Source organism: Quercus lobata, chromosome 3, assembly GCF_001633185.2.
Source record: "Quercus lobata isolate SW786 chromosome 3, ValleyOak3.0 Primary Assembly, whole genome shotgun sequence".
NCBI classification, from domain to species: Eukaryota; Viridiplantae; Streptophyta; class Magnoliopsida; order Fagales; family Fagaceae; genus Quercus; species Quercus lobata.
In genome coordinates, this window is record NC_044906.1 from 26,582,438 (window position 1) to 26,593,352 (window position 10,915).

General features: G+C 33.2%; 1 protein-coding gene across 1 annotated transcript; it reads left to right on the top strand.

The window, feature by feature from the left end:
- Positions 1-3,503: 3,503 nt before the first annotated feature.
- On the top strand, positions 3,504-8,703 carry LOC115981804 (sec-independent protein translocase protein TATA, chloroplastic-like). Its single transcript, XM_031104162.1, has 2 exons — positions 3,504-3,985; positions 8,311-8,703. The coding sequence occupies exons 1-2, from the start codon at positions 3,641-3,643 to the stop codon at positions 8,443-8,445; spliced, it is 480 nt and encodes a 159-aa protein (XP_030960022.1). The 5' UTR covers positions 3,504-3,640; the 3' UTR covers positions 8,446-8,703.
- Positions 8,704-10,915: the final 2,212 nt, after the last annotated feature.

Genomic DNA, 10,915 nt, shown 5'->3' on the forward strand with positions numbered 1-10,915 from the left:
GGTGGTGGTGATTGGGTTGCTAAGTTTTTTTGGTTGGGTTGGATTGCTCTTGTTTTGGGCAAGTTCTGAGAATTTTGGTTTGAAATGTTTGTTCCATCAATATGGTGATGGTAGTGGGTTCTAGTGGTGGCTAGTTGATTGTTGCTTGTGGGAGTGGCGATGAGTTTATTTTTTTTCCCTAACAAAAAGTAAGAATTTCTTTAAAAAAAAGTTATTTTAATAGTTGATCTGCTAGAGTAAGAAATGTGATATAAAGTGTATTGTAAATACTATGTTAAAATAAATGAAGTAATTTTTAGTATGTTAATATATGATTTTTTTTAAAAAAATAATATCTAATATTAATGCTCTTAACAAACATCAAAATAGAAAATGGGGTAGTTGATTGAGTGGGCCCGAAGATGAAACTATTATATAATATCAAACAAATGTTAATATCTTATTAAGATAGATCTAAAATGTTTCATAGGATAATAAAATGAAGGAATTAACATAGAAGCTAATTATTTGGGCTTGAAACTATTCTAAGTGAATATTCTCTGATCTCAATTTTAATATCATGAACAACTTCAAACCAAGGTATAGAAATTTTTTTTAATAGAAATAATGGAGATATATTACTTGATTTTGATTGAAACTAGATGCAGACTTGCATGATGCATAGAAAAGTTTGACAATTTGTTTTGTTATTAAGGCTGTGTTTGTTTCGGTTGAAAATGAATTTGGGAAAATATTTTACACCCTACCTTGTGTTTGGTTGCGCATGTAAAATTTGATCAAACGGAAAACCATTGCATTGACCATAAAATTTGGCCCCCAGACCCGTAAATCAATTGCAGGACTCATTTTACCTTCAAACTAAGTTTTACGGACTAAAAATCTGAAGAGAGATTGAAGAGAGAGAGCTCAAAGAGAAAACCCAAAGAGGGTACTGTCGGTGATGGGTTGTGCCATGGCCCCATTGTTGTGCATGCAAGCCACTTCACCGACTCATCCCTCATCCTCACCGACCCATTCCTTATCCTCGTCCTTCGCCGACCCATCCCTCTCCTCATAGGCTCACACCAAGCCAAAGGAACTAGGTAGAGAGCTACCCAAGGTCAGAGAGAGAGAGAGGCCGGTCACCTGAACCTGAGATCGACTCCACTGCCGTCTGGGCCATGCCTCTCACCGCCGATCAAGCAAAGCTTGACTCCATCGCTGATCTGCCCTCTTTCTCTCTTCCTCCCTCGTCCTCCCTCTGCCACCCATGTCACCGATCGACCATTTTTCTCTCTACCCATGTCAAGAAAACCTCCACCACTGTGACCCAGTAGCCTCCGCCGCGCAATCTTGCCTCCATCGTGTGATCTGCCTCTCTTTTCCTCAAACTATCTCTCTCTCTCTTCCTTCCTCCCTCAATTTGACCGGATTTGATGAATGTTTTTGTTTGGTTTTGTTTCTTTTGTGTTTATATATTGAGAAATGATATTATATATTTGTTTGGATGTTGAGAAAATGTGAGCAACCAGTAAAAAATGTGTTTTCTATAGCATTTTCAAGAATACAACCAAACACTTAAAAATATTTTTCAAAGCATTTTTTAAAATGCCATCAAACACTTGAAAATATTTTCTTTTCTAAAATATATTTTCACCTGAAAATATTATACATTTAGAAAACGTTTAACATAGAGCCAAATGCAGCCTAAGTGAAAAATGATAATAGTAGATGAGACTTATAAGTGTTAGTCCCAAAACTTTCTTAATATGAAGTGATTATTTTCTAACAAAGCATAATTGATATAACATATTATATTTTCTAAATTAAGCTATCTATATTTGTTATTGAATTGGTAAAGTTTTTTGTGGTTGAATAAAAAATTTGAGGTTTGATCCCTACTTGCACCAAAAATAGATTGGTGTTTTTGATAATTTTTTTTGTTATTAAGTGAAAAATGAGAATAATAGATAAGACTTATAAGTGTTAGTCCCAAAAATTTCTTAATATGATGTGATTATTTTCTATAAAAGTATAATTGATATAACATATTAGATTTTCTAAGTTAAGCTATCTATATTTGTTATTGAATTGATAAAGTCTTTTGTAGTTGAATAAAAAATTTGGAGTTTGATCCCCATCTACACCAAAAATTTATTGACGTTTTTATTTGATGATAAAGAGTAATTATTAAAAGTAAATGTCATAAGTTGAAACTCTATATAAAAAATAAGTGCCTAATTTTTTTTTTTTCTTTTCTTTCAAGGGAATATAATGCATATAACATTCAATTATTATATATGGCAAGATAATTTGTAACAAAGAATTACCGTCTATAAATTATGATCATTAATATATTTTTATCATTAATCATGTGATTCATTAAATATTATAATGAAAAATATTAACAAAATATTTGATTTTTTACCACCCTAATTTCTAAAATTATTTAAAAATAAAAAGTTTAAACAACACATTAACCTTCATCCATACGGATTCAAATTTGGCATCGGTGCAATCCATCACACAAAATTTCAATTTTTAAAATCTTTTCAACTTTAATTTTTTTTTTTTTTTTAAATTTGACTTTCTCGATCCAGTGGATGTTTGTGATTAGAAGTTAACTTCATTTTAATTTTTAATTTACACCATTGAAAAGGTAATACACTATGCAATAACCGTAGGGACTGCTTGGTTTCAAAAAGTGGTGTATCCACTTTTCATTTTATTTATTTTATATTGAAATCTTGAATTTGAATATAGAAAAAAAATATTTATTTTCACTGGTAATATTTGGTAAATTGTTTTGAATACATAATTTAGATATAGAATATATCATACCTAGGTTTAGTCATGGTTGCCTTTTTTTTTTTTTTTTTTTTTTAAAGTAACTTTTCTCGCTCACACATGTTGCATCACTAAAAAACAAGTAACTTTTTGTTTTCACAATATTTTTGAATATACCATTGTATTATTTGTATTCATATTCATAAAAAATGAAAATGCTAAAAAGTTGTATTTATTTTTTGTATTCAAATTCAAATTTTAGGATATTAAAAATGAAAACTGAATACAAATGTTAAAACTAAATCAATTTCCCTTTTTAGATATATATCATTGTCAGTTTCTTTAAAACTTTCTCTTCTCTCTCCGTGTGTGTGTTAAAAATATTTAGTATTCTCAAAACAAAAAACAATGGGTTAATCCCACATTGAAAAATGAGTGTGAGTTAAAGGGGTTTAAAATTTGTGTTGTGTATTCAAAAGTTGGACCATTTTAGATATATATCACTATTAGTTTCTTTAAGATGTTCTCCCCTCTCTCCGTGTGTATTAAAAATACTTAGTATTCTAAAAAAAATAAAAATAAAATAAAACTAAATCAGTTTTTTAATAGTGAGATTCCCTAAAAACTAAAAATGAAAACAAAAATGACTTTAAGCTAACCAAACAGTCCCTTAACTCTTGCACCGAATCTCAATCCCATCCATACGGGCTGACCCATGAGCCATAATCAAGTCCAAACAAAGAAAATCTTGGTCAACCATTCAAAACTCGCAGCCTCCACCCCAACCTCTTCACCCTCCTCATTCATTATCCATCTTCTCCAACCAGCAACAGCTCCAAAACCCAAAACCCAAAAAACAAAAACAAAAAAATCAATGGAGATCTCATCTATTTGTCTCTCTCCAGTCTCTACTTCCATTCCAAGAGTAACCCCACCTTCTCTCCCCTTCTCTTCTTCCAACTCCACCTTCTTCACCAGCAATGCCACCCTCACTTTCTTCAACAAAACCAAGCCCAACAGCAACACTCTGGTACTGGGTGGAGCTACAACCAGGATCAGAGTTGAGAGAGCAAGAAAGGGTCTGACTTGTAACGCTTTGTTCGGTCTTGGAGTGCCTGAGCTGGCTGTTATTGCTGGTGTTGCAGCTCTGGTTTTTGGGCCCAAGAAGTTGCCTGAAGTAGGAAAGAGTATTGGCAAGACTGTCAAGAGCTTCCAACAGGTTTGTAAGTTCAAATTAAGTCAGTTTATTTTGTTGGGATATGAATGAAAGTTTTGGTTTTTAATGTTGTTTGGTTCTCTGGAAAATGAAAAGGGGAGAATCTTATACTCAAGAATTCCATATGCAATAATGTGAGAAATTCGATTTACAATGAAACTTAATGTACTTGTTAAGAAAAACTTATCAAGAAAATATAGTTGTTGAGAAAAGTGAGGAAAAGGGTAGCAAAGAAAATTGGTATCCTATGGCTTATCCACAAAAAAAGGAAGAGAAAATTGGTGTCTTATGTTTTTATATGTTGTTTTGGTTTCCAAAAGAAATGGCAAACTGAACTGAAGGAAGCTTAATACTTGTATTGGGGTATGATTGAGGGCAAAAAGGGATGCTGAATTAAAGAAAAAGAAAGCTTGAAACTTGTGTTTGTAGAAATGATTGTGTTCTCTTAAATTTACTTAAAAGTTGTTTTAGGGGTCAATTGTGTGGAAGTTTCTGATTTCGTAGATAATTATGTGTTGAAACTCTTTGAATTTAAGATTATGTGTTGTCAAAGTCCAAACTTCGTATTATTGGAATACATATTCATTTGCTCCTTGTGAAATTGTTTTAAATTTTGATGTCTTACTATTATGCTTTATTACAAAGGTACAGAAAGAAATTCTTGTACTGAGATATTCTATATGATTGCATTTTGTTTGTCATATCATGAGTTTTCTGTGAAATATTTGATCGTACCAGCTGTCATTAACTTATTATCTATTTTGGTATTTCAAAGTTCAGTTTAGTTTTAACTTTTAGGTGAATTCGTGGGGGTGATATATGGATTAGTTTCATTCTTGCTATTAACATCTGGAATTGATTTCAGAAAATATTTTGGTTGATGATAATGTAAGGACCTATTCCTAATCCTTGACACTCCCCCTCTGTGTTTGAGGGAGAGAAGGTTAGATGTTAAGGGAAAGAACAACCATGAATAAATGCTTTCAAATGAATCAAACCGATCAGCTTTTTGTTAACAATGGCAGTCCAGTAATTTGAGCTTATTCCTTAGCGCTTCCTGGTAAAATTGAATTCCTGAAATTTACTTTACTATATATGATAATGTTAAGGTTTCTTTTTATGAAGGAAAACTAATCAAAATAGAAGATTTGCCTTTCTAGGTACCCTCCCTCCTGACTCTCTCAATAGGACTTTTAGAGGACTTTAAGCCTAAGGAAGGACTTCATGCAGATGATTCCTATGCTATCTAATGACTGCTGAATCTTTGAAAACATTTTAGCATAACTATAACAACTTTGCATTAGTAGTCAGTATCTTGATTAAGCTGTGCCTTATGCTGTATGGACTTGAGTGACCAAGTAGGGGCTTTGGATGCTAGTATGTGCCACATTATTCAAAGAGTTTCTACCATTTTGGAGTGTATGGTAGCCATACTACCCTTCCCATCTCATGCAGTGCGGACATGGGGCATGGGTATGGTAGGTTGAATTGAAGGGTGTAGCTAAAATAGGCTCAGACTTTGGCAATGAAGTTCACATGATTTTTTCATCTTCAACTTTACAAAGTAATGCTCATCCTGCTTGCAACATCTAGACAGACACAGGATACTTTTGTCCAGCCATGTACTTTGTGGTGCTCCAACCTGCTATAAAAGCATCCATAATCTGTCTCCATTTCAAGGCCTTACAAACTTGACACGTATTCAGTACTTTGGTATTTACTCTTAGCCCATACACTAACCATATAGAAGCATTGAAACTACAAGTCTACAACTAAGGTAAAGATCCACATACCATTTTCAGGGGGCTAAGGAAGAGGAATAATTGTACCTTATGTATAGGTATGCAATTTTTTGTTTTTAAGATAAGTAATAATTTTTACTGGAAACACAGGAGGTATATGCACACTGTAAAGTCCACAAATAAGAATTTCAGCTCAATAACTGAGACCTTCATGTCATTGAATGTACAGTTATTCCTCCCCCCCATGTTACCCACATTAGAGAAAAAGGAAGTGTATCCCTATGTGCAAGATGATTCTTATCAGAACACATAATCAGGAGTAATTGTCAAATAAAAAGGGACCCATTTTCTCTGGCATTGATTATTTGTTTGAATTGACCTGTGTGCAGTGGAAGCCTATATAGCTCTAATATGAAATACAAAACCATAGTTACATATACAAATATAGTTACAAAAAAGTCTTAAAGAATTATTTATACTACTATATTTCTATAAGGACAAAATTTAGGTACTGTTCTTTAGGTTCCCCTCTTAAGATTCAGCCATGTAGCTACTTAACTAAAAAATACACTTCCATCCCATAAGGAAAAATCCACATGGCAGAATCTTAAAAGGAGAACCTAAGGAACAGCACCTAAATACTGTACCTAAGTCTTCCCCTTTCTATAATAATACCAAGTCAGGGTCTAAAGGTATGGTCTGGATTTTCCCATAATAGGAAACTTAAAAGATGAGAAACACATCTGTCTTTCCATCCTTCCCTCACACAAATTGGAGAACCTGCTTCTTTACTGAAATGGCAGCTCTAGGGCTTAGTTAATAGAATTGACTTTATAGACTGTTTGTAATGACATTTTAAGTGGTTCTTTGAGTCTTTTCTATGCTGGGGACTATGGAGACAGACAGATGAGAAGGAGATAGGTTGGCATCATTTTTGGGATATATGAGAAAAGGTTGCATTTTCCACATGGTGAATGATGTGGAAAGGTGGGAATCTGAATCTGCTTGGTTTGTTAAACATCGAACAGGATACCCAGAGTCAACCAGCTCATCTTTTTCATAGTGTAGAGAGGATATTTGTAGGAAGATGCGTTTTCTTTTTCTTTTGTGGTTGGATTTGTATAAAGGTTAGGCTTTCAGAACAGGGAGAGAGAGAGAGAGATATGAGGAGAACTGTGAATCTTTGTTAAATGGTCAAGATTGAGTAAGGGCATTTTTATCTAAAGATTTTTTCCTATGAGGGATCAGAAGAACTTGATATTGGTGCAGGGTGGAAACGTGTATGTAATAAGTAGTATTTTCCTTAAATGGTCAGGATTGAGTGATGACATTTTTATCCAAAGATTTTATCCTACAAGGGTTCGGAAGAAGTTGATATTGGTGCAAACATATATGTAATAAGTTGTATTTTCCTTGAAAAGCTGTGTAGATGACTGGGGCAACAACATTTTAGCTGAACTGACATTTTCTACCCATTCTTAAGAATTTCATTCTTGAATTAAAATCTTATTTGCAACGATATCCTCCCTCTGTAAGTTCATCCCTTGTATTCAGAAAAATAATTTTTGGGGAGGAGGGTGCAGGGATTGTTTTCTGTTGTTCAAAAAGGATGGGCTAGGAGTTCCAAAAACAAACATGAAAGAATGCATAAAATTTCACATCTGCTTCATAATCACTGAACAATTCATAGACTTAAAATAAATGCCTACAGTTTCTGTGAGCATTGATATAGAGGAGTGAAACTTAACCTGTCTACAAATGCTTAAAATGAATGCCTAAACAGAGTGACACATAGCCTATGCTCTCTGATGTGCAGCAAGCAATGTGCTTTGATATGGAATCATGTTGCAAGTTGCAGCTTTTTCCTTTTTGATTCCCAAGTTTAGATATACATAGATGAAGTTTCCAACTTATTATTGGCTGATAGTTCTGTGCCTTCTACCCTGGTAGCCTTATCTGGAAAACCCAACATATGGCCCTCTGAAGGACATGGTATAGAGGCTGAGAGAGAGAGAGATGCTAGTGAAACATAAAGGCCCTGAATGTTGTATTAGTGCATTTTATACTGTGTTATGACAACCCAGCTGCTGTTGTAATCTTTTGAAAATAACCTATACTGCAGGAGAAATTGAAAATGAGTTCATTTATTGTAATCAATATCATGCAATGCAGTAGTTAAAAATTTGTACTAAGTAAATGGTATGCCTCATTTAACTGCCAATTGGGATATAAGTGGAGAGGAATAGTGAATCTATCTTAAACCCAATGTGAATCGATTAGACATGATGGATTGATCAAGTTCCAGAAATCTCGCAGACATAAAAATAGTGTGTGGTTATGTACTAGTTACATACGCAATTGGGCACTCCACAAAAGTGGCAGAACAAAGAAACAAAGAAATTGATCTTTTAGGAGGCTTTTCCATTGACATGTTATTGCCCAATTGTCATTTCTTGGTCAAAACTTGATCATTAATCATTGTGCTTGCCACACGTGCTGAAAATTAGTGGAATCTGTATCATCCAATGTTTTTAGCCATTTTCTTGTTTATAATGGAAGTATTTGATTTTTCTGTCAATCTTGTAGGCAGCAAAAGAGTTTGAGTCTGAGCTTAAAAAAGAACCTGATTCCATAACAGAGCCTCCTGTCGAGAAACCTACGGCTGTCAGTGAAGAGGAGAAACAAGATATCAAGGTTTCAAGCACAAAGGAGAGTGTATGATATTTGTAGAAATGTCATTTGGTACACTGTTTCAGTTTTCCACTATTGTATTAATGGTTTTAGTAAAATTATTCATATCCAGTGTAGATCAGTCATGTAAGAAATTTCCTTCAAGTTTAAGATCATGCTTGCTAAGGCATAACTAGCTTATCTAGAGCTTTACATTGGGTTAGAAGACCAAGTTTTACATAGCAATTGAAGGTCGGCATAATCAACTACTCCATTATTTTCAAACCAATCAATTTTTCATTTGATTTTTCTCTGCTTCCCTAAGCTAATTTGTCTTCCAAAAAATATACTCGAGTATATTTTAGAAATAGTTGCCTGGATCAATGACGGTACAACCCAGTGGGGGGCACAAGTCTTTCTACTCTTGTAAATGTGTCATCTTGTTGTAGGGCATAATGATAATTATGTTGTACGGTCACAAAACACCCTCAATTTTCTTTATATATTATAATGTGCTACAGAATAGTGTACTTCTAATGTTACTTGAACATAAAATTGGTGGTGTTTTTGGTTTGTGATCATGTGCAATATCCGAGTTATTAAACTGGATGTTATATGTGTATATATATATATATATATATATATTTTGTGGATTAATAGAAAATTGGATGTTATTTAAACATAAAATTGGTAGTGTTTTTTTGGATTGAGATTATGTGCAATTAGGGGTGTTTATCAAACCGCACAAATTGTAAAAACCGCACCAAAATTGCTAGGAAAATGGCATAACCGCACCGTACTGCACTGCAAGTAAGTGCAGTGTAGTTTGTGGTTTTATAATTAAAAAAATCATACAAACCACATCGCACTACACTCTCTCTATATATTAATATAGTTATTTTTTAATATTAAATATATTATTAATAGTATAGTAAACCTAGTTTTCAAAAAGAAAAAAAAAAAGTTTATTAACCCTAGCAAGGGTTGACTAAGAAAGCCAACCGAAAATAAAGAAAAACTAGCTCAATAGTTTAAAACTTAGCCCAAAACAAAGGAAATAATAAGTTTGGACTGAGTAGGAAAAGCCAAAAATTTGAAAAATATATTGGTTTTAAACCATTCAAACTAAATACATGAGGTATTAAATTTGATAATGGTACATTATTTAAAATTTAAAATTTAAATGGTGTGGTAGATATAAAAACAAAACATTGACTATGAAATGAAGAGGATCCAAGTCCCTCTTTAAAGTATTATTTTTAGTTTAATATTAAAGGGTTATTGTTAAGCTTCTCTTTTTCCTATTAATCATTTTTTTGTGTGGAAATTAGTCAATACTCAATCCGTTTTTTTTTTACAACTATGGTTATTAGTGGCAATGGGCCTTGTGGTCCGTACAGCCCAGTTGCAAGGTAACATGGCTGAGCTTGGACAAGATTCTTTAGGCATCGTCAAGTTTTAGACTGGGTTCTGATTTGACAAATGTTGGTCTAAGCCGCTCAAGCTCGATTATAGAGGTTTATTTTTGCTAATTTCTTTTTATGTCCTTTGTTATTGTTTTATAACAGGGATTTTTGTTTTTTTTAATGTCCTTTGCTATAAAATAGAGACCCCTTTGCATTAGATCACAATCCAACAGGTTATATTGGTTAGAGATCAGCCCTTATGCAATTGAAAATGAATAAGGTTAGAGCCATAATTTTTTCTACAATATACTTAGAAGTTACAACTATCAAAAACAATTTATTAATGGTAATCAATAAAACGATTGAAATGATGGATCCATACAAGAATCAATAATAAATTTAAAAAATATTATACTCACAATATTATTCTTTAAAATTAGATCTAGTTGTCTCGAGCCGACATATTTATGTTCTTGATTTTTGAATCGGCCCGAATAAATATGCAAAGTAAAAACAAAAAACAAGAAGAGGCGAGAGGGTGGTTTTTGAGTACACTTTTAAGATGACAAACTTTTGAAGTTTTAACCTTCCACTTAATGGCAATATCATTTGAGGGTAAAGTTTGATAATACTTTCTTAATAAGTCTTAACCGCAGGATTAGTGTGGCCCCATTGGTTGGAACTTTCCAGAGGAATGAATTGAGAGGGGTTGTATCGGGAATTATGCACCCTCGTACGCACCATAAGTTTTTTTTTCTTCTAATTTTAGTAATAAGGAATGGGCACGACCACTAGCTGCACTTGGTGACAGAAAAATAATATTACCACTTTAAGAAAAGAAAATAAAAAGTAACAAAGATTGCAAATTTGTAACTTAGTATGGCTTTTCTCTTGCATTGTTTACAACACCAAACACGCGCTTTAAGAGTGTGTTTCTTTCGTTCAGCTAAAAAAACAAAAAGTGTGTTTCTTTCCTTCTCTTTAACAGGGGATGATATCTCTTTTGCCAGTCTTATACTACATTTCTTTCACCGACATATTATGGACCCACATATTAGTGAGAGGAATGCTGTTTAAAATCAGCATATATGAAACTTTCTCATGTGATAGGCACC

What these genes read in the sequence shown, in the direction of transcription:
- LOC115981804 (XM_031104162.1), top strand. Translation starts at nt 3,641, where the DNA reads ATGGAGATCTCATCTATTTGTCTCTCTCCAGTCTCTACTTCCATTCCA. An exon ending in CTGTCAAGAGCTTCCAACAG is followed by an intron (nt 3,986 to 8,310) that starts GTTTGTAAGTTC and finishes TCAATCTTGTAG; the next exon opens with GCAGCAAAAGAGTTTGAGTC.